At 40.6% G+C, this 25,334-nt stretch overlaps 1 protein-coding gene across 1 annotated transcript in view; it reads right to left on the bottom strand.

The window, feature by feature from the left end:
* LOC126458321 (probable cytochrome P450 6a13) overlaps positions 1-25,334 on the bottom strand; it is a 103,121-nt gene that overhangs the window by 45,237 nt on the left and 32,550 nt on the right. The window contains exon 2 of the mRNA XM_050095275.1: positions 22,810-23,134. Within this exon, the coding sequence (XP_049951232.1) occupies positions 22,810-23,134 (325 nt within the window). The remainder of the gene's footprint in view (positions 1-22,809; positions 23,135-25,334) is intronic.

Genomic DNA, 25,334 nt, shown 5'->3' with positions numbered 1-25,334 from the left:
AACAAATTAGATTTAATTTTATCCATATTTCGGAGCTTCAAACGTGACTGTACTCAATACACTCGACGTATGAATTAAAAACCGCCTTTAGTCACAACTTTTCGTGTTTTATTCAGTACACGATGCATTTCGGAGCGTGTGGGTCCATCTTCAGACGTAATTCGTCTTAATACATGCTTTATTTTTTCTCTTGCAGAGCTCAAGCAACATCCAACTATAATATTCCAAAACAAAGAAAAATGGTTAATAAATGCCATTTACTCTTCACAGAAAAACAAGCAAAAACGTGCATTTTAATGAATCCCACAGCCCCAAGACAGACCTCAACCTGAGACCCATAAACCCCAAGTTCCATTGAGGCCTATTGTTAATTGTAAGAATACGCTGCTTCCAAAGTCACCCAATTAGTGAACGAAATTCTGAAACAGTACTATACATTTGATAAATCATATTCGGTTAAGAACAGAAAGGAATTAGCAACTAAAATTAAAGATATAAATATTCTTGCAGGTTCCAGGTTTGCCTCTTTTGATGTAACTAGCCTAATTACAAATGTACCAACTGAAGAAACAATAGACATACTCTTTGAAAACTTAATAAAACAAAGAAAAAGTCAATTGCAGAAATATCGGAAGTCAAGAACATGTTGCAGCTAATGTTGTCGCACAATTACTTTACATTTAATGGGAAAGTTTACCAACAGAATGAGGGTCTTGCCATGGGTAATAAAATATCATGTTTTCTGGCAGATATATTTCTCAATCATCTGGAAAGTATGTTATTTAACGAAAACAATAGATTCAAAAGTAAAATAATGTATCACTGGATATATACTGATGATACCTTGCTTCTATTTGATGGAACAAAAGATGAGATCGTAGAACTACTGGCAGTATTCAATTATTTCGACAAAAACGCAAAATTCACAATAGAACATGAGGACAAAAAAAGCACAAATTTCTTGGATCTTAAAATCACCAACCATTACCAAAAACGTAAGTTCAGCATACACAGAAAACACACATACACAGACATAACACTGGACAACTCATCATGCCACCCCATCACACAGAAACATGCTGTACATAAGTCCATGCTACACAGAGTATACTCTCTTGATTTAGAAGAAAACACCCTCAAGAATGAGATACATACAACAAAGAGCAATGCCATAAGCAATTGCTACACAGCCAAAACGACTGACAATTTAGACAGACAAATACACAAAAGCAACACAACGAATGGCCACACTATGAAAGAAGAAAAAATATTCGCCAGTATCACAAAAAATAGTTAACCTTTACAAAAAAAAAAACAGTTTCATTCTCAACTAATAATAAGTTAGAAAACTTACTCATCAACAACATAAAATCAAATACGCAAACATACAACAACAGTGGAATGTGCATGGGGGCTTAATTAAATATAATGCAAATAATTTTTTAATTTTTTAGTCGTTGTATGTCCGTTTACGAGGTCTCGTAAACGGTTGGCCCTGACTAGTTTTAGTACGCAATCTGACTGCATAGAATAACAACAAAGAATGGAATGAAATTTTCCGTTAACACAATTAATTAATTAAGTCCCCAGCAGCTACAAAACCAACACAACAACAAAACACAAGTGTAACTGTTCTGTGTGTGGAAGTGTGATTCAACGTACACATCTGGCACGGTTCTTCTTCGATAAGACAAGAAATTTTAAGTATCATTTATACTGAAGTAATTAAAAAAATATAAATACTATAATTGCGTAAGGAAACCAGAATTACGCTCTAATACAAGAACACGAGCCAGATGCTTTGTTGACTGAACCTGTAATGACGCATTATTTAAGACACTGAAATAATGAAAAAACAGGGAATATTTTACCTTCATATATATTGACGAAAAGCACTCTGATCATTACAATATTTCCATTCGAACAACATCTGCTGTCTAGCCCATCAAACAACTGCATAAAACATGGAACAAGCACTCCTTACTACAACATCTCAACACCGACTCAACAAGCACTCTCCACTACCACTTCTCGACAAGAACTTTTCACTACGCCATCTCAGCAAGCACTGACTACTACGAGTTCTCGACAAGCACACTTTTCACTACGACATCTCAACAAAAACTGACTACTACGAGTTCTCGACAAGCACTGCTAGTGGAGGCGGCTGAATAATACTCTTTGGCGCAATCTCTGGCGCTGTGGCTCAGTGTAGCCACCTTTCATATGCCCTTCCTCCACGGGCCAGAATTTGATGGTATTTTTGCCAGCATTGGTGGTGAAAATACCACCAAATTCGTCCACAAAAATACAGACAAAAATAAAAGATAATATTAATACGTAAATATCACATAATTAGATAAAATTTTGACTTTGCACTGACCTTTCAATAACCTAATATATAAAATACAGTAAGCAATACAAAGTCCTTCATACATGTGACTTTACATAATAGTTTACACAATACACAAAAAATCAGTTTATACAATTTTTCACATAAAATGCTTTGAATGATTCAAAAAAAAAAAAAAAAAAAAAAAAAAACAAGTAGTTGATAGTTCCAGCAGTAGCACCCGGCAATGGTCAACAGGTGCAAATACCAACAAGTGACATCATTTTAGTAGAAGCAGTCCATCAGTGGCACCCAGCAATGTTGAACAGGTGCAGACACCAACAAGTGACAAAGCAGTTCCATCAGTGGCACCCAGCAATGTTGAACAAGTGCAGGCACCAACAAGTGACATCATCTCAGTAGAAGCAGTCCATCAGTGGCACCCAGTAATGTTGACAGGTGCAGACACCAACAAGTGACATCATTTCAACAGAAGCAGTTCCATCAGTTGCACCCAGAAATGTTGAACAGGTGCAGACAGCAACAAGTGACAAATTTCAGTAGAAGCAGTTCCATCTGTGGAACTCAGCAATGTTGAACAGTTGCAGACACCAACAAGTGACATTATTTCAATAGATGCAGTCCATCAGTGGCACCCAGTAATGTTGAACAGGTGCAGACACCAACAAGTGACATCATTTCAGTAGAAGCAGTTCCATCTGTGGCACCCAGCAATATTGAACAGGTGTAGACACCAACAAGTGACATTATTTCAGTAGAAGCAGTTCATCAGTGGCACCCAGCAATGTTGAGCAGGTGCAGACAGCAACAAGTGACATCTTTTCAGTAGAAGCAATTCCATTAGTGGCACCCAGCAATGTTGAACAGGTGCAGACACCAACAAGTGACATTATTTCAATAGAAGCAGTTCCATCTGTGGCACCCAGCAATGTTGAACAGTTGCAGACACCAACAAGTGACATTATTTCAATAGATGCAGTCCATCAGTGGCACCCAGTAATGTTGAACAGGTGCAGACACCAACAAGTGACATCATTTCAGTAGAAGCAGTTCCATTAGTGGCACCCAGCAATGTTGAACAGGTGCAGATACCAACAAGTGACATTATTTCAGTAGAAGCAGTTCATCAGTGGCACCCAGCAATGTTGAGCAGGTGCAGACACCAACAAGTGACATTATGTCAGTAGAAGCAGTTCATCAGTGGCACCTAGCAATGAAGAGCAGGTCCAGACAGCAGTCCATAATATTCACTATCACTAATCACACTGTTCATCAGAGTTTATAAGCAGAAATTAAACATGTCCTAGTGGCACCAATCATGTAGAAAAAGTGCAAGTAACAGTCCATAACATTCACTATCACTGATCACACAGTTCATCAGCAGAAATTAAACATATCTAAGTGGCACGCATTTTGTCGAACAAGTGCAGGTAACAGTCCATAATATTTACTATCACTAATCAGACAGTTCAGGCATGAACAATAGTTTGAATGCACACATAATTGCTTTTACAAAATTATTATCAACGCTCTTACACTAAACATACAATTTATAAGAAACACACAAATGATATCAGATAATTGTCATATTAACTATTACGAATACACAAATATCAGTAAACCTATAATATTGATGGGTGTCAGTGCAAGCCACAACAAACAAGTAAAATAATATTTAGGAGATAAGTCGGTACCACTTATCTGGGATTAGGAAGGGAAAACACACAAAACACACTCACTCACCTTTCATCCACATTAAGTACTACTGTGTAATTGAATAGTGTTAACTTTGTAAATGCAATTCTGTCAAAATTTGATGTTCATCATGTGTATCAAGTAGTAGTGGCAGCAATGTATAACAGTCAATAATAGTTAGTCAACATCATAGTCATCATGTCAAGACCAATGTTTGCCAAGCCAGATCAAAATGTACGGTTGCTGAACAACTGTCAGTGAGCCAAGATATGCAATTACTTCCTCTCTCCAAAAAAAAAAGTATGTACTGCTTATTGATTTAACAAAGTGTATGTAGACAATCTTCCTTCCACTTTAGTGTTCTAGTCTGCTATCTTCATCCTCCTTGTTCCATATAGACCAACAAAAAAAAATATGCACCTCACTTACTTTACCTCTTATCCACCAAAACCACAATAATCATCAGAATCACATAATCTTAATACTTCAATAATACCTCTTACGTCGATACATATAAATTTTATCATCAATATCATTTACCTTACCTCTTGTCCACCAAAACTCCAATAATCATCAGCTTCACACAATCTCAGTACCTCAATAATACCTCTTCAATACGTCGATACATATAAACCTTATCGCCAATATCATCTCACTTCCATAACAACTCTTTCCTCTAGTCAGTCTCCTCGAACAAGTACAGATAAAATCCTAGTGCAAACTTCAGTTCATCATCCCATACAATCCGAAGACACAATGTCCACACACAACCTCTGTGTAATCCATCTGACCCAAATCTTCTACTCATTATGAATTATAAATACATTTTGGTTACCTTGTCCATCATAAAATAAGAGAAATGCATACATGACCTCTAACAGACTTTAGTTCGAATAACTCTCAGTAATTAAGTACGATTACGGAGTGTGAATGATCATAATATTTCACAGTGTGTACACCACTTCAAGCTTCATGGCAAAACAGAAGCAAACATGTGGAGTATTTCTTGTGTCAAGTGTCACTTGCTATTTCAATTGCTCACGAAGAATGCAGTATAATAACTGTCAATGGTCTAAACCTAGTGTTGGTATGTCATGTCGTTAGCTTCCTTCCTATTAGTATAAATTTATACAGCTTCCATAAAACCTCCAGCTCATGTGACTTCTATGAAGTTTCTTGTACCAACGTCGTTCGTAGAATTATAGCAGTTCATTCTCTTATCTTAAAAATATAAGGCACTGAGCGTAAGCAAAACATGCAATAGCGAGTAAACATACCAGTAGAGAACAGAATGTCAACAAGTGGATGCAGCTCAATTCCTACAACGAGGCTCTGCCAAGCAAACGATCTATAATTAATACAATAGTGTGACCTACACTCTATGTTTGTACACAGTATATCAGCATTTCTATATACCAAATTAAAGAGTAGTTATGACAACAAAACAGAAATGTGTAAATACGCAATCCATACGAACAGCAGCAAACATATATCTTACGTAATAAACAGGTCATTAGCATCATATCAGGATAAGCAAATAAATATTCGTATGTAATCTTAATAAGTAAACATGAAGGCGCAAGCAGATAAATCACAAAGTATAACTTACATACATATCAGCACAACTAATCAGGTGACAATTATAATTTAAATAAATAAGCACAGCTGGCACATAATAGAAAAATATGACATCAGTGAAAAAGCAGTGCAGCCAAGCGATGCATAATATATACAAATAACAACCCTGTTCATTAATCAATCATTGTCAAAATCAGTTAACGTACGCAAGCACGTCGCTTCACAAGTAAATTCATAGAACATGAAATTTAGCACAAAGTATGAATCACATAATCGCGAGCAGAAAATTACGTCTAAAGTACGTACCTAAGCGGAAATATGTTACCTGAAAAATAAATTCAATTAATAGTTACCTTTTTAGTTTATTAGTTTCTTCTTCGAAATTACATTCTTCCTGAAATTTTCTCGATAGCAAGTCGTCTTAACGTCGGACACGCACAGAATTTACCTGAAGTTCTTAAATATTTTATAGAACCGTATCCTGAAAAATACTGAACGTTAATAACATAAGTCATCAAGTCACTATAGCTTTATACTGAATTTAATCGGAGAAATTAGACTGTGTATTTGTTTACGGCTGTCAGTGCATTCGCACTGAGCGCTCGATCAGCTGTAGGCGCGTGACGTAGGAAGTAATTGTTTGCGGTCAACGACTGCCTTGTGCGGCGCGCAGACTTGACTCTTGTTTTGAGTATGTGCCGCCGCCAAAACACAACGTGGTATCCTTGTATTCTCTGCATGTTTACATGTAGCTGTTAGTTTCTCAAAAGTATGTCATTCCACAAAAATTTTAACGTTAGATATATGATGTATTCCCTTAGAGCGTCCAGATTTAAGAGTTTCTACTTCGACAGTGTTATCATGAATAATTCTGCGATCCTATATGGACCGTTATAAAGCAGAAAAAATTTGCGACACAAGCCTTTTCCTTTGTGAGACAAACGATGAGACTTAATTAACACCTTTTGACCAACTGACAAGGTTTTTAAACGACCAGGACGTTTAGCTGATTTCTCTCTTCTAGCAGCCGCAGATGCAATATTTTACAGAGCCAGGTTGACAACTTCAGAATGCCGCAGTTTCCGTGTAGGTGGAAAAGGAACGATTTCAGAAATGCGATTTCTCGGTGCTTTATTTTTTTTAATGTCAATATAGGCGGTAAAGAAGTTGAATAATTAGGGAGTTCATTCAGAATGTTTTGAAAAATATGAAGATACTGATCCCAAGTTCTGTGATTCTTATGACAATAAAGTCGACACAATTTATTGATTTCCTTCATCCATCTCTCTGAAGCGTTAGATTGAGGGTGAAAAAGTGAAATGAAGATTGGTTTAATCTTACGACGCCGTAGAGTACGAAGCCAAATTTTAGAGCGAAACTGTGATCCATTATCTGATATAACCTTATCAACATGGCCCACTTCTTTAAGAAAATGTTTGATGAATGCATTAGATACTGAACGAGCTGTTGCTTTGCGTAAAGGTGTAAAACACACATATTTTGATGTCAATTCCACTGCTACCAAAATGTACGCAAAACCATTAGTAGAACGAACCACTGGACCGAACAAATCGACTGCAGCCATCTCCTTTAATTTCGCTGGAATGATAGGAAACAACGGTGCTCTGTGAGAACAGATCGAATGCGTTTTTCCGTATTACTGAAGTAGCAATTTTCTCGTAATTTATGAAAGCATTTTCTGCGACCAAAGTGCGCATAACTCAAATGTGTGTACCAAATCAATTTATTGACCCACTCATCAGGGATACAAACTAACCAAACAGAGTTGTCGACCGATTTTCGTTTAAAAAGAATATCATTGCGAACTAAATAATACTGTCTAATCACTACGCTTTTCTTTCTCCTCCACTTCTCCTTAATGTCCTTCCAGATTGGATCCTTATTTTGCTCCTTAGCGATGTCCTGGAGCGAAGACGAAATAAAGTTCTCAAACGCAACACCTTGAATATACATCAAACAATAATTGTTTTCTTTGCAGTCCTCTTCAGCACTTTGTTTCAAACCCATAGGTGCACGTGATAAAGCATCAGCAATAATATTTGAAGAACCCTGTATGTAAACAATACTAAAGTCAAATTCCTGTAGATACAACGCCCATCGTTACAATCTTCCATGAGTTAATTTTGTTGACATAAGAAATTCCAGAGCTCGATGATCAGTGTAAACCTTAGTATGTCTGCCATACAAAAATATGCGAAATTTTGTGAAAGCCCATACAACAGCCAAGGCTTCAAGTTCCGTAATCGAATAATTCTTTTCTGATTTAGAGAGAACACGACTTCCAAATGCAATAGTTTTCTGTACTACAACGCCGTTTTCTTCTATCTCTTGAAATAAATGTGCACCTAGTCCTTTGTATGACGAGTCCGTCGCCAAACAACAATCTTTAGATAAATCCGGATGTGAAAGAAGTGGAGCAGCAACTAAAGCATCACGAAGTTGTTCAAATTCTGACTGAGCTTCCTCATCCCAACACCAATTAGATTTCTTTCCAGATAGTTCACATAAACGAGGTGTGGTCAAATCGTCCAATTTAACAAAGCGTCTAAGAAAATTACAGACACCAAGGAAACTACGAACATCACGTTTTGTGGTAGGAACAGCATAATTACGAATAGCGTCTAGTTTCTCTGGATCAGGAAGAATACTTTCTGTAGAAATAATGTGACCGAGAAATTTCACCTGAGAACGACCCAATTCAGATTTTTCCAAGTTCACTGTAATGCCAACTCTTGCAAAAATACGTAATAATGAATCCAAAATTTTGTTGTGCTCACTCCAAGAACGTTTAGCAATAAGAATATCGGCAACATATGAAGTAATATTGTCACGAAGATAAACAGGTAAATTTTCGTTTAAAATACGAATGAATGCTGCTGAAGGTACAGTAAGTCCAAATGGTAATTTCCGAAATCACTTTTAGGTAAAATAGTCATATCCGGTTTATGTTTACTTACTCTCTAGATAGATTGATAGTAGAAGAGTTGGTTTGACAGATGCAAAGAATAGTAAAAGAGTAGGCAGCGGTGCAGAAAACTAAAAGGGAAATAGCACCACTACAGCTCGGGGCCCTATGCACGCTACGGCACATATTCACTTAGTGTAGTGAATCCCCTGAGGACCTTAATAGCCGCACATAATTTCCAGTTTGTGACTTAGTGGCCAATTTGGTGGAAGTGCGTACGTAAATTGATCTAACCATGAACATGGATGTATGTCGTTCTTAGAATTGCGAAAGATCTTAAATTTCCGAACAGTCAAGAAGTGTTTATAGTCAAAGTTTTCACCTCGTGGCGACAAAGACCTACCGCGTCTGTCCCAGTCCGAATGTCGATTATTATCAAGTTCGCGCGCCTGGCGCTCTCTTGTTGCTTCTCGTAAATGAAATAAATTATTTTCTTCAAAGCCCTCTGATATCTGTGATTCTAAATTTCTTCTGCTGTCTTTTCCTACTATTTCGCCTTCAATTTGTTTGACTTGCTTTCGTAATGCCTCAACTTCCCTTTTAACGCTTTCATTAAATTTTCCCTGATTTTCAACATGTTTATTTATGTTCTGGTACTCTTCGTTTTCTGCAAATGGCAATGGTGCTGTATCATCTGAATCTCTGTCCCCATTTAAACTAAGACTTGTCAATTTATCTGAAATCTCCTCAACTCTTTCCGATAAATCACCTGTTTGTTCTTTCTGTTTATTTACGTCTTCCGTAAGTGTCGCGACTCGGGTTTCAGTATTAACACATTTGGTAGTTAACTGTTCATATTCTTGTGTTAGATTATTTATTCTGTCATTTGGTACGGATTCTTCGATTCTCGCAAATATTTCCTCCTTATCGTGTGCACGTTGTAAATTTAACTCTGAAAATTTCTGTACTATCACGCGATCTTTTTCTTCCTGTTCTCTATCCTGTTCCTTTTGTCTAATCTCTACTGCAATTAATCTATTATTGTGAGAATTCAAAATCGGTTGTACGTCTTCTCTGATTTCTTTCTTTAATTCATCTTTCATATTTTTGAAACATGTCCCTATTCGTGAGTCTAATCGTGTTTCCATTGTTCCCATCTCAGTTCTAATTGTTCCTATTTGTGATCCCACTGAGTCTAACCGTGTTTCCATTGTTCCCATATCAGTTCTAATTGTTCCTATCTCAGTTTTAATTGTTCCTATATCAGTTTTAATTGTTCCTATTTGTGATCCCAAATTTAATATTGCACTCATCAACTGCTCCATATGAACTGGATCAAAGTTCCTTTCACCCCTAACATTTCGGATTGAGAAAAATTTTGAAATGGTTCTGGACTATTTTCCCGACTTATTAAATTGTTTTCCACTTCATTATTCATCATATTGTTCTCCTGTGTTGGCGAGTTCGCCATTTCAACAATTTCGTCATTCTGACTATCCATCATTTTTGCCTTTTTCATCGATCGCGTAATCATTTACAAAACATACAAAACTCGTCACAGTACGAAAATTACACACAATGACTCCTCATCTCCAACAATACCATTCACATGAAATGTTTCCCTCAAACACGATTAACGAACAATTGAAATAATTGCACTAAATTGTCAAACGTGTATACAAGACAACAAAATTAAATTCTGAAATACCATTAGAAGAATGACAATTACCAAATCTGCACATGCAAAATAGACTACAATTACTAAACTACAAATTACTACAACAATACTACTGTCTACTATTTTTACAATCAGAATAATTCCAAGGGACGATCCTGGCAGGGTCGCCACACGCATGGGGCTTAATTAAATATAATGCAAATAATTTTTAATTTTTTAGTCGCTGTATGTCCGTTTACGAGGTCTCGTAAACGGTTGGCCCTGACTAGTTTTAGTACGCAATCTGACTGCATAGAATAACAACAAAGAATGGAATGAAATTTTCCATTAACACAATTAATTAATTAAGTCCCCAGCAGCTACAAAACCAACACAACAACAAAACACAAGTGTAACTGTGGAAGTGTGATTTAACGTACACATCTGGCACGGTTCTTCTTCGATAAGACAAGAAATTTTAAGTATCATTTATACTGAAGTAATTAAAAAAATATAAATACTATAATTGCGTAAGGAAACCAGAATTACACTCTAATACAAGAACACGAGCCAGATGCTTTGTTGACTGAACCTGTAATGACGCATTATTTAAGACACTGAAATAATGAAAAAACAGGGAATATTTTACCTTCATATATATTGACGAAAAGCACTCTGATCATTACAATATTTCCATTCGAACAACATCTGCTGTCTAGCCCATCAAACAACTGCATAAAACATGGAACAAGCACTCCTTACTATAACATCTCAACACCGACTCACTACCACCTCTCAACAAGCACTCTCCACTACCACTTCTCGACAAGAACTTTTCACTACGCCATCTCAGCAAGCACTGATTACTACGAGTTCTCGACAAGCACTGCTAGTGGAGGCGGCTGAATAATACTCTTTGGCGCAATCTCTGGCGCTGTGGCTCAGTGTAGCCACCTTTCAAATGTACAAAGTATCATGTTCCAGTTGTCACGGCTACTATATAGGGAAAACAGGCACAAACTTCAAAACCCGTTTTCAAGAACATGTAAATGCTTTCAGGCTCAACCACTTTCAAAAATCAGTCATTGCACAACATATGTTGGAAACGAAACATGTCATCAACAATCTAGAAAACAATTTGGTAGTATTACATAATGAAGCCAATTGTAAGACCCTAAATCTGTTAGAACAACTCGAGATATACTCCCACAAAATCAAGAAACCAGAATCGATGTTAAGTGAACAAACATATTTCGCAAACCACAGCTGTTTCAGTACTTTTAAAGACCTATTACAAAGTTATTTCCTGCATACGTCAATTGGTTCGTGCATATATCAATTGCTTAAGAAGTATGTCTTTATCACCATGAAAAATTCATCTTTGGTCACACCATGTACAAAAACCTCTATCGAGTGTTTACAAACATGTGTATACCAATGACCCTCTTGAATGAAGCGATATGTACGAAAACGATGGAGAAAAAAAACATATGCTGGTGCTAAAACGCTAAAAACGCTTTTCTTGGATCATTTAGTAAGTTTAACTGTTCATCTTTTCTACTATTTCGCTCATATTTTCCGCGTTTGATTACGAAATTCGTAATCTAACATCAAACCTTTTTGTGACAGGAATACGCATTTCGACTCATTCAAGAGAAAAAATAAAGCATGTATTAAGACGAATTACACCTGAAGATGGACCTACAGGGTTCAAAATGCATCGTGTACAGAATAAAAACCGAAAAGTTGAGATTGAAGGCGTTTTTCACGACAAATTACGTTACAAACCACCTGTGAGCACGAAGAATTGGAGACGATTGATTAAAAGCTGATATCCAAATGTGCCAATGCTATAAAATCTCCACAGTTGAACTTAATACGAAGACGGCATGAGTTTCCCAGACCAACAGGTAATTTTCTTGAGAATGGTTAACCATAATTTATTATTTCATAAGTAAGTTTTCTCATGTTGTAAAATCGGATGTAAAAATGTATTCGTGAACTTCGTTAATAATCTGTTTAATACCACACTGATATTTATGACAGTTTGCAAAGTGATCACAATACTTTTCCATGTCTTCTGGTATCATACGTATAGGTGTAACTAACATTAAATTTGAATAGTGGTCATTATTTAAGTAACTAAACTGGATGAAGTAATGCATGGCTTCATTAATAGCATTCAAGAGTGAGCAGGGGTGATCACATCTTTGGTTGGCAGACCCTTTTGTCTCGGGTTATTGACTAAACCGAGTGGCCGATGTGCCACGTGAGTTGGAGTTAAAAGTTTTGAATAATTTTCTGCAGGTGTTAGACTCTTTAACATTTCAAGGAAGTTTTAATAACTTCATCCGTGCAATTTCCAAGCATTAACAGTAATTTATTGCCCAAATATGGCAGGCTATGGGTGTTTATTTAGAATCTTCATGGCTATAATTTATGACGCAATATGGTTGTCACAATCAAACATTGCTACCCCAATTAAGTCCACCATTATGGCATCACAATGGACGTATCCCAGAGTAGACGTTGTGGGAAATTTAAAAAAGAAATCCAAGTGAGTTAGCTAGCATATTGCATGGTCTATTTATCTAGGAACTTGTCTGAGTCCCTCCAATCATGCATGTAGTAGTGATATGTTAAAAACCACACATTCAGGGTGACTATGACGACGTTACAGTCTTTTAGGGATGGTGAAGAAGTACCTCGTCTCGCAGAAGAGCTTCTGTGAAGTTTGGAAGGTAGGAGACGAGGTAGCGGCAGAATTTAAGCTGTGAGGACGGGTCGTGAGTCGTGCTTGGGTATCTCAGTCGGTACAGCATTTTCCCGTGAAAGGCAAAGGTCCCGAGTTCGAGTCTCGGTCCGGCACACAGTTTTAATCTGCCAGGAAGTTTCACATACATGATTCTTGTCATAATTCATATGAACGGCGTATTTCAACTCATTTTGAGATACAGAGTCCTAAAGTTAAATCAGCTCCGAAAAATCTCAGTTGAGATACAAGAAATATTGAAGCATATGGCTTGTTGCTAGAGATTAACCTTTCTATCTGTTTGTTTGGATCATTAATTTCAGAAGCATTATAGGCAGAAAAGTGGAGGTACTGGACTTGTACCTCTATTGAAACAAGCCCTTCATATACGATATGTCGCAAATAGAGTGCGGCTGTGGAGCATGTTTGGAGGGTGTATCAGTTTACTATGGAGGGATACAGTATAGCTGTCTCGCTATAATGCTATAAATTCAGGATGATATAGCACTAATAAATAAGTGCCACTACCTTTCTCCCTAAATAGCAATTTTCCGGTCGGGAGTGACAGTGTATGTACAAAACACACGCATTGCTTGTCATAATATAATTACAGATCTCTGATCACGAACGTCCCGTATTTACTATAGTCTGCATGCGTCTTGGGATGGCGATCTTGAATAGTAGTTGGGTGATACTGAAAAGCAGATGCAAGGGGGTGTTTGGACAACTTTGAAAATCAGTTGAAAGTTGGTAATTGAAAGTATGGTAACCCTTTTTTAATCAATATTGGCTGTAGCATGTTTTCTAACTTAATTCTACCACATGAAAATCAAGAGGGACGCAAAAAGTACTTAAATAAATAGGCAGTGCAATAAGCAATATATCTCAGTTGGATTTTTTTAAAGTTCCAGCCGTTTTTACACTGAGTCATGTCCTCTGTGGCCTCGTAGTGGGGAACTGGTCTTGGACAGATTTGCTTGATTGTGGGAGCCATTTTGGGTCATAAATTCTAGCGATAAAGAACCTATATACACCCACACAGCCTGCCGTGTAATAAATTATATGAAAGGATGGAAAATAAATTAGATCATAAATGAGTGACTTTCAAAATGACTGGTAGGAGAGGAAGGCATAAATATTTGGGACCGAACTGTTAGAATACCATTACCTCTAACTTCCATTAATATGATTTAGAATAATTTGAGTGTTTTTCGGTGATTCATTTTTACACGACTATATGAACTTTAATTTTGTTTGCATGACCTGAGACAGTTGTAACTGTAGTTATTGCTGCATTTAATGTTAGAGTTAGTGCATTTATAGACTTGTTTCACATTTAACGATTGTTTTTGAAGATCAAGGACTTTAGTTTATGCCGCAGTGAGTTGTCGGTAGCTACGCTTACTGATCTTTGAATACTTGCTGCTGATTTTGTGAATTGGTGCGTAGTTGAATGACCATTGCTCAAAAATGCATTGTATGCCCTGTTCACATTGCATAAATTAATCTTTTTTCAGTTGTTTGAATTCAATCCAAAAGTCTATATGAAGCCACCATTCTCGTATGTGTTGAATTAAAACACCGCTGCAGTTGTATAGTTACTTTATTACGAAAGCATGACCAGTTTCTAAACGTTAGTTATATTATTAGGTGAAGTCAATTAGAACATGATGCAGGACTGCATTTGATATTAAACTTTTCTCACGATTTCTAGACATAAAAAAAAGGTGTTGAAATATCCAGTTGTGTCAGCATCATTATCCTATAAGATTTGATCCATTTATTTCACAGATTTTCAGGTTTTTTACTTATTTAAATGTCTTTTTTAGGTTTCCATACCTCAGTCAGCAAAAACGGTACACTTGTAGGATCACTTTGTTATCGAGTTGATTGTCCGTTTGCAAAGACCCATTTTTCTCAGGCACGGGTAGTGATACCAAGTTGAAATTTCTGTGAAACACTAAGGTCCACGGTAGCATGGTGGCGTACAACATTCAAACATTTACATCAATGCGCTCACAATATACGGCCATTTATGTGACATATTTTGACATTCGCAAACTCACTCGTCAGATAAAGTATATATGCAGACTGAAGCAACGAATGAAAATTTGTGCCAATACTGTGACTCGAAACCACATCCGCTGCTCACTAGGCAGATGCCCTAAGCACTACGCCACCCTGCCACAGTCGCCTTGCACAACTGCACGGACTACCGTAACACGCCTCCCTCTTCAACTCAAATTCCCATTCGCTCCTCAGCGCACTTGGTATTGCCCCTAAACTCAAACAGCATTGCAAAGGCTCTCCGACAGTACTGGAGTAGCACTTCAGCATCCAACGAAACGGGGAATGCCGCCTGAAACCCAGGCACAGCTGCTTTAATCAAATGAAATTACATGGTATTAGACACTTTTTCAAGTCCCAAACATCTATGACATACACTCCTGGAAATTGAAATAAGAACACCGTGAATTCATTGTCCCAGGAAGGGGAAACTTTATTGACACATTCCTGGGGTCAGATACATCACATGATCACACTGACAGAACCACAGGCACATAGACACAGGCAACAGAGCATGCACAATGTCGGCACTAGTACAGCAATGCAGGCTGCTATTCTCCCATGGAGACGGTCGTAGAGATGCTGGATGTAGTCTTGTGGAACGGCTAGCCATGCCATTTCCACCTGGCGCCTCAGTTGGACCAGCGTTCGTGCTGGACGTGCAGACCACGTGAGACGACGCTTCATCCAGTCCCAAACATGCTCAATGGGGGACAGATCCGGAGATCTTGCTGGCCAGGGTAGTTGACTTACACCTTCTAGAGCACGTTGGGTGGCACGGGATACATGCGGACGTGCATTGTCCTGTTGGAACAGCAAGTTCCCTTGGCGGTCTAGGAATGGTAGAACTATGGGTTCGATGACGGTTTGGATGTACCGTGCACTATTCAGTGTCCCCTCGACGATCACCAGTGGTGTACGGCCAGTGTAGGAGATCGCTCCCCACACCATGATGCCGGGTGTTGGCCCTGTGTGCCTCGGTCGTATGCAGTCCTGATTGTGGCGCTCACCTGCACGGCGCCAAACACGCATACGACCATCATTGGCACCAAGGCAGAAGCGACTCTCATCGCTGAAGACGACACGTCTCCATTCGTCCCTCCATTCACGCCTGTCGCGACACCACTGGAGGCGGGCTGCACGATGTTGGGGCGTGAGCGGAAGACGGCCTAACGGTGTGCGGGACCGTAGCCCAGCTTCATGGAGACGGTTGCGAATGGTCCTCGCCGATACCCCAGGAGCAACAGTGTCCCTAATTTGCTGGGAAGTGGCGGTGCGGTCCCCTACGGCACTGCGTAGGATCCTACGGTCTTGGCGTGCATCCGTGCGTCGCTGCGGTCCGGTCCCAGGTCGACGGGCACGTGCACCTTCCGCCGACCACTGGCGACAACATCGATGTACTGTGGAGACCTCACGCCCCACGTGTTGAGCAATTCGGCGGTACGTCCACCCGGCCTCCCGCATGCCCACTATACGCCCTCGCTCAAAGTCCGTCAACTGCACATACGGTTCACGTCCACGCTGTCGCGGCATGCTACCAGTGTTAAAGAATGCGATGGAGCTCCGTATGCCACGGCAAACTGGCTGACACTGACGGCGGCGGTGCACAAATGCTGCGCAGCTAGCGCCATTCGACGGCCAACACCGCTGTTCTTGGTGTGTCCGCTGTGCCGTGCGTGTGATCATTGCTTGTACAGCCCTCTCGCAGTGTCCGGAGCAAGTATGGTGAGTCTGACACACCGGTGTCAATGTGTTCTTTTTTCCATTTCCAGGAGTGTATATATGCAGACTGAAGCAGTGAATGAAAATTTGTACCAAGGCAGGGATTCCAACCTGTGTCTCCTACTCACTAGGCAGATGCGATAAACACTACACCACCTTGGCTGCTACTTGCTGTCAACCTGTCTGTACCGCTGATGAGACACCTTGTTCTCAGGGACAGATGGAGGAATCAAATAAAAATGTATGTCAGCTGCTAACATCTAATCCCTTGGCGGTGAAAAAATTTAACATTCTAGGTCTACGCAAACAAAAGATGCGACTATTTATGTCACATTTTGAAAGTCACAAACTCATTCATCGAAAGGTGTAGATGCACTATCTGTATATTAAAATCAAGTTTGTAAGGAACGTTCAGAGAGCGAATCCTTCTCGCACTTGTGCATTTTTCAAATTTTTTCATGTCCAATCTACTACAAACGCATTTGCGGAACATTTCGATGTTGAATATTTGGGCTTTAAAGCGGCGGTGCACAATCGACCCCTTCTGACATAAAAATAATCAAACCAACAACTTTATCCACACCAATTGCACTAGTGCGCTCATACAGTGTAATAAAAAAAAAAAAAACAAGCGATCTTTTTTTTTTTTGTAAAGTGCTTTGCGATTTTGTTGGTTTCAGTTCATCTTGGAACACACCAATATCTGACTGCTGCTTAGTTTTCGGTTCACACTCATGTACCCCATTTTCGTCGCCCGCTAACGTTTTGTTGACAGACTTCGCATTTCGTTGGTCGAAATGTTCGAGGATTTCCTCATGCCAATTGACACAAGCCTTTGGTCACATTCTGTGGAATCCGTCAGGAAGAGATCTACACAGCTATAAGTTGGTGCAGAATCAAGTGCAGTGCAGTATTCAATATGCCTAAAGATGTATCTGTCTCATATGTCCAATTTCTTCAGTCACGTTGCCCAAGCTTACATGTGTTTTGGAACTACAACCGATTTTGGTCGACCTCCAGGAAATTCATGACTGATGCAAGCACGACCACGACGGAATTATGCCAAACAGTTGTCTTTTCTGAAGAGGACTGCTTTCTAAAACTCGGAAGATGTGATTAATAACACTGCTGATAGGTCTTTATGATGATAGTGAAAAGACCCTCAGATTACATGTTCCGTTTTTCGTAATACCGTTCCATTAAACGCTCAGTGTAAACAAAAAACCGTTTAATGTCGATTGCTGTAAGGAAAAGCTCGTGTAACTCTACTAGGAAGAGTGATATCCGTATACATATAGTAACGGGAGGCGAAATCTAAGGAGCTGACAACTATTATGTTAACCAAGGTCAACTGAAACTAAGAAAATTATCGCTTGTTTATTTGCTAACTCTGAGCTTGTCGCCATCTCAGCTTTAAAGGTCGGAGAATAGTTAATGCTGAATGGTGAACAGCAACATACACCACCTGATAAAAAAGGGGAGCAACCACAAAACATAGACGGTTGTGATCGTAACTTCGTACATGCGCACGCCACTGATGTGCATGTAAATGATTAGACTCGTGACGTAGAACGGCCACCATTATTTCATTAGTGTTGTTCGTGTCTAGTGTTGTTACCAAGCGTGGTAGGCTATATACTATGAAGGACTAGATCATAGCCCGCATCTCGTGGTCGTGCGGTAACGTTCTCGCTTCCCACGCCCGGGTTCCCGGGTTCGATTCCCGGCGGGGTCAGGGATTTTCTCTGCCTCGTGATGGCTGGGTGTTGTGTGATGTCCTTAGGTTAGTTAGGTTTAAGTAGTTACAAGTTCTAGGGGACTGATGACCATAGCTGTTAAGTCCCATAGTGCTCAGAGCCACTTTTGACTAGATCATACATACTCGTATGAGGCAGCGTTGTCGGCATCTGACAGAGTTAGAAAGGGGGTCTCAATCTAGAGCTCCTTCAATCTAGACCCCACCTTCCAGCTGTTCGAATCGTACAGTACCCAGGTTTGTTAAGCATCCGGATCTGACACAAGCCCATTGTGGGACAGCCTGGGAACGTGGGCCACAGTCGTAGTCAAGATTATGACTACCACGTGGGAGCATCGCCGTTCTTTATACCAGGTACATCTGCATCTGCCATCCGAGGATGAATACATCTACGTCTACATGGTTACTCTGCAGTTCACACTTAAGTGCCTGGCAGAGGTTTCATCGAAGCATTTTGATACTACTTCACTACCATTCCACTCTCGAAAAAATGAAAACCTAGATCTTTCCATTCGAGCTCTGATTTCTCTTATTTTATTATGAGGATCATTTCCCCCTACGTAGGTGGGTGTCAACAAAGTATTTTCGCATTCGAAAGAGAAAGTTGGCGATTGAAATTTCGTAAATAGATCTCGTCGCAAAGAAAACCGCCTTTGTTTCAGCGACTGCCACCCCAACTCGCGTATCATATCAGTGACACTCTCACCCCTACTGCGTGATAACACGAAACGAGCTGCCCTTCTTTGCACTTTTTCGATGTCCTCCGTAAATCCTATCTGGTAAGGATCCCACACTGCGCAGCAATATTCCAGCAGAGGACGGACAAGTGTAATGTAGGCTGTCTCTTTAGTGGGTTTGTCGCATCTTCTAAGTGTTCTGCCAACAAAGGCAGTCTTTGTTTCGCCTTCCCCACAATATTGTCTATGTGGTCTTTCCAATTTAAGTTGCTCGTAATTGTAATTCCTAGGTATTTAGTCGAATTGACAGCCCTTATATTTGTGTAATTTATCGTATACCCAAAATTTATCGGGTTTCTTTTAGTATCCGTGTGGATGACCTCGCACTTTTCTTTGTTTAGTGCCAATTGCCACTTTTCGCACCATACAGAAATTCTCTCTAGATTATTTTTAATTGGAATTGATCGCCTGCGGCCGGGGTGGCCGAGCGGTTCTATGCGCTACAGTCTGGAACCGCGCGACCGCTACGGTAGCAGGTTCGAATCCTGCCTCGGGCGTGGATGTGTGTGATGTCTTTAGGTTAGTTAGGTTTAAGTAGTTCTAAGTTCTAGGGAACTGATGACCACAGAAGATAAGTCCCATAGTGCTCAGAGCCATTTGGTCCATTTTTTTTATCGTCTGATGATTTTACTAGACGGTAAATTACAGCGTCATCTGCAAACAATCTAATGGGGCTGTTCAGATTATCACCTAGATCATTTATGTAAATTAGGAACAGCAGTGGTCCTTTGACAGTACCTTGCGGAACGCCAGACATCAATTATGTTCTAGTCGATGATTTACCGTCTATCACTACGAACTTTGACTCCTTGTATCATCCCAGATCCGTGGTCGGAGACTATCAGCAGCCAGGCTAGGAAAATACGGTCCTATGAGCAGGTTGTTCAAAGCTGACTCGCAGGTGTGCACCACCTTGAGTGACCATCGTTGGCGAGTCTGGAAGCGATCTGGGGAGTGGTCCAAGACGTCCAACATTCTTGTAAGGGGAAAAAACGAACACGACTTTAGCTCGAGGCTGGTGGCGACCGAGAGACTCCGAGGCACAACAGTGCATCACCGAGATCCTGCGTCTTCACGTGTTACCTCTCATGCGACAGTATCATGGTGCCATTTTTCAACAGGACAATGTTCCTCTACACATGGAACGTGTGTCAAGAACTGCAGAGTCATGGTGAGGTACTCCAGGGGACAGCAAGGTCGCTATATCTGTTCTCGACAGAACATTTGAAGGAGCACCTTGGACGTCAACTCTGTCCCAGTGACAGAATCCACGATATAAAGGAGCAGTCACAACAGCTGTAGGCCAGCTTGTGGCAGTATACAACTTTCAAGATCACCAATTCAGAAATACTTCCGCACCGTGCAATGGCAGCAGTCAACCAGCCTGAAAACGAATCAGGTATACTAGTGGCAAAATTCAGTACTCCTCCAACGAAAAGACAGGGGCAAACCACGGCAGTGAAGGATGCAATTCCTTTCAGCTTGACTTTATTTTTCGTCGCCACGGTCATCCTTGTAATATTTACATTACAAGTAGCTTTGTACACTGAAGCACCGAAAAACAGGCAGAATACGACTCTGCGATCGGCAACACGTATATAAGACAACAAGAGTCTGGCGCAGTTAGATCGGTTACTGCTGCTACAACAGCAGATTATCAAGATTTAAGTGAGTTTGAATGTGGTGTTATAGTCGGCGCACGAGCAACAGGACACAGCGTCTGCGAGGTAACGATGAAGTGGGGATTTTCCCGTACGACCATTTCATGAGTGTCCGTGAAGACCAGGAATCCGGTAAAACATCGAATCTCTGACATCGCTGCGGCCGGAAAAAGAACCTGCAAGAACGGGACCAACGATGACTGAAGTGCAGCCCTTCCGAAAATTGTTGCAGATTTCAATGCTGGGCCATCAACAAGAGTCAGCGTGCGAACCATTCAACTAAACATCATCGATAGGGCTTTCGGAGTCGAATGCCCACTAGTGTAGCCTTGATGACTGCACGACACAAAGCTTTACTCCTCGCCTGGGCTCGTCAACACCAACATTGGACTGTTGATCACGTTGACAACTGGAAACATGTTGCCTGGTCGGACGAATCTCGTTTCAAATTGTATAGAATCGATGGACCTGTACCGGTATGGAGACAACCTCACGAATACATGGACCCTGGCTGTCAGCAGGGGACTGTTCTACCTGGTGGGGGCTCTGTAATGGTGTGGGGCGTGTGCAGTTGGAGTGATACGTCTAGATACGACTCTGACAGATGACACGTACGTAAGCATCCTGTCTGATTACCTGCATCCATTCATGTCCGTTGTGCTTTCCGATGCCCTTGGACAATTGCAGCAGGACAATGCGACAACCCACACGTTCAGAATTGCTACAGAGTGCCTCCAGGAACATTCTTCTGAGTTTAAACACTTCCGCTGGGCATCAAACTCCCCAGACATGCACATTACTCAGCGTATCTGGGAGCCTTGCAACGTTCTGTTCAGAAGAGATCTCCACTGTCTCGTACTCATGGATTTATGGACAGCCCAGCTGGCTTCATGGTGTCAGTTCCCTCCAGAACTACTTCAGACATTAATCGAGTCCATACCACGTCGTGTTCTGGCACTTCTGCGTGCTCACGGGGGGCACTACACGACACTAGGCAGGTGTACCAGTTTCTTTGGCTCATCAGTGTACACAGTAGCGCGTAAACGCCGGCAGCGTTGCCACTGTACAGTGCGGAAGTATTTCTGAAATTGTTGATCATGAAGGGGGCACATTCGTGCAAGTCAGAATGTTAAATGGGCTCATGCCGCCAAGTTCTTTGCAAATTTGACTTAATTTTGTAATCACAGTGCCTCTCATACGGTGATGATAGGTTCCATTTCTTCGTTCCCCTCTGGCTGCTTTACCTCTTTTGTCAGGTAGTGTACTTACCACAATTCACAGATGAAATATTAAATATCCGAAAATTTCGCATCGGCCTTGATTGTGACAATGCCAGCGGAGAATAACGGCGAATTAGTATTTTCGTGCTCTTATTTACCTGACTTATTGCCTGACGCCTCCTTTTGTTTTTGTTTTGGAAATAGAATTTCCACAGCTACACGTGGATTTTATTTTATTATCTTTCGTTTTTTTGCGACAAGTATAGAGGTCGCAGCTCCATTCTAAAGCAGTTACCTCTGCCAGTAGTCAAGTTATCGATCTGGAAACCTGAATCACCACTGGTCAACAAACATTGCGTTGACAGCGGTTTTTATCACACCAGGAAATTGTTGAATCCTTCTAAAACCATGTTTTTGAAACACCAACATCAGAGTGGTAATGTGCTCACAATTGGCGAATATTTTGACAAACAATAATACCGCTACGTACCAAACATGTTTTTGTTTCATCGTTTACTTAACATATTAATAGGTGGCCTTCGAATGTATTCAAAACGTGTCATAGCGGGGTAAAGTAAAACAAAATAATGTGATTAGTATTGGTACAAAACAGTGGCACATACACTTGAACGGTATGGCCACAGTGAAGCTGTTGGGATCAAAATAAAATTTATATCAAGCTTACCATATCGGCAAAACGTCGAAACTGTGAATTTGGGTCGTCGATAGCTCCACACTCGATACCAAACGCACACATTCCGATGACGTCAGTTGTGAACGTCGACAGCAGGTCCTTGAGCTCCAAGTCGCGACTGGGCTGCCCGTTGATGCGAGCTTTCACCGAGTCCTGCAGCCGTGTGCAACACTCCTTCACCAGGAAGAAGTCTCGCTTCATGTGCTCCACGGTGAACACCAGGTTGGTTCGCAGACGCATCTCCTCCCACAAGACGCCGGTCAGGATGAGCATATGCTCTCCCAAAGTGGCTGTCTTCGTCCATGGATTCCCTAGTCTGGAAGAAAATGAGTAATGTTCCATAAACAATGTGACAGCCGTCCTTTAATTTCCTGGTCTGTTACCAAGCTTTCAGATTTCTTATAGAAACCGTAAAGCTTGAGCGAAAAGCCAAATCCGTCGACAGCACGCAGATAAACAGTCTAATACAAAGACGAACATTCACAAGCAGTCATAACTCTACAGTGTTGTACTAGTAACGCCCTACTCGAAGCTTCTGATCCTGTAGCAGTCTGCTGGTTGTAAGTGTACCACTCACCTTAACCTGGTTGGTGTACATTTGGCAGCAGTAATGGGACATGTAAGCTCTCTATTAACAAACTGTTATCACAATTCAGTTAATTTACAGCAATAGGATTGTTTGATTAGTAGCAGAGCTGATATCCATTAATCATATTCTCTTCTAAAAACGATCCCATGTTCCTAACTAACATTAACACAGTTACATTCTTAATTAAAAGTATGTACTGTTAATGAGTTGAATAATAACAGTTTAAGTTTTGTAACACCTAGGATTTTATCAGATATCAATAGCTACAATATCTATCTCTTACACGCATATTACTGAAATGACAAATCTATCTCTTACACATCTCAGTCCATTAGCAGCGATAATTCCTCTAGTTATCTGAAATAGTGAATGTAATACAGATTCGGCATACCATCTCTTCCCTATTAACTGTTTGACATCCCCTTTTACATCTTTACCACGATTACAAGACTAGCGTTCAAACTCCACCCTCAGACTCGTGATTCAACCAATGCGTATTGGCCCCCTAAGTGTGCTCCAGTTCAAAGGCAACCAGTGGCGGAAAAAAGGGTGCGCTGCATCATGCGAAGGTGATGGTACGCTTTCACGGTTCCGTCTGGCAGTTCCGCTCATTTCAGTTAACATTTCCAACAGGCAAACCGACCGCGACGGGAACTCCACCAGGTCTCGTTCCCATATCAGCAGGCCTGGTCTCTTCAAAAACGGCGAGTTCTCTCCAGATGTTACTAGGTGACAGGCCAGTCCTTAAGACTCAAACCCGCTAGCCGGGCACCGGATAGTACCGTACTCCACAACTCCGAAAATACCGACCTTATTTGAGTGACATGAGAGTTCCGCAGGTGTCACTGCAATGTCTCTACCACCTGCGTAAGCTAGGGACTTACTAATCCTCTGAGTGGTGAGCGGACTGTCCCGTTCTCCACAGTGTTTTGTGCCACAGCCGTTCCCCAACTCCTGGGAAAACGAACCGCAACGTTTCCACGAATTCCCTTGTCCGAAACGACACAAGTCCAGCGCTTTTTTTTTCAATTACAATACTCAGAATCAAGTACGGTAATCAAAGTTAAATAAAGTGATGAGAATCATGTGTCCCTCGTATCTACAGACCAACAAGCGGCAAATAGTGTGTGCTGATTAATGGAAGGAGGCAAAACAGACGGCTTGTAAACTTTCAACTCTTACTCATGGTGAGTGGAATTTCTTAATATTTTACCTGCTTGGTAGCTACTTATTAGAAAATTATTCTTGTTAGTTTACTCCCTTCTAGGTATCATGGTAGCATTCTATGTGGTTTTATTTTTGAAGTCTGCTATTTGCGAAAATTTGCTGATGAAGAAAGCTGCGTCATTCCCTTCTCTTTTTTCGAACTGAACAAGCCTTTTGTATGTCCACTGCAAATACACTTTATCATTTTAGCTATATTTTCTTGGTGCCTTACAAGAGTCTTCGTCTACCAGTTTGTACAGATCGCAAGTGATGATGCAGATAAAATGCTGCAGAATCGGTCGTGCCTATAAATAAATGATTTACAGCTAAAGCGGTCCTATCTTTTCAGAGTGATACATCCAGGTTGTAGCTGCCCAGACTTCAATGTCTGCTGCGTGAAAATGCAAAGTTGACCCTCCCCCACGCACGAGGTATGGTTAGGAGGTAGCCAGTTGTACCACAGACAGATGTCCCCTTTACTAATACAAACTTTTCATGTAGAACATTTTTTTTCTCACGATGCGTCATTATCGAGATGTACTTGACTCAAGTTAAATCAAATACTCTGTATATTGCCTCTTTGGAGTTAACAGGTTTGTGTCACCTTAGTGTGGCAAACAAACGAGGCAAAAAAAGGCAGACTCATTACCAGCGCGAGAGTTGCACAGAAGTGCGCTACGAGCTCCAGTGGCAGGTCCTACAAGAAAATTGTTGTGCATCA

This window comes from Schistocerca serialis, chromosome 2 (genome assembly GCF_023864345.2).
Source record: "Schistocerca serialis cubense isolate TAMUIC-IGC-003099 chromosome 2, iqSchSeri2.2, whole genome shotgun sequence".
NCBI classification, from domain to species: Eukaryota; Metazoa; Arthropoda; class Insecta; order Orthoptera; family Acrididae; genus Schistocerca; species Schistocerca serialis.
The sequence above is the reverse complement of the archived record's forward strand: the minus strand, read 5'-3'. Positions and strand labels throughout refer to the sequence as shown.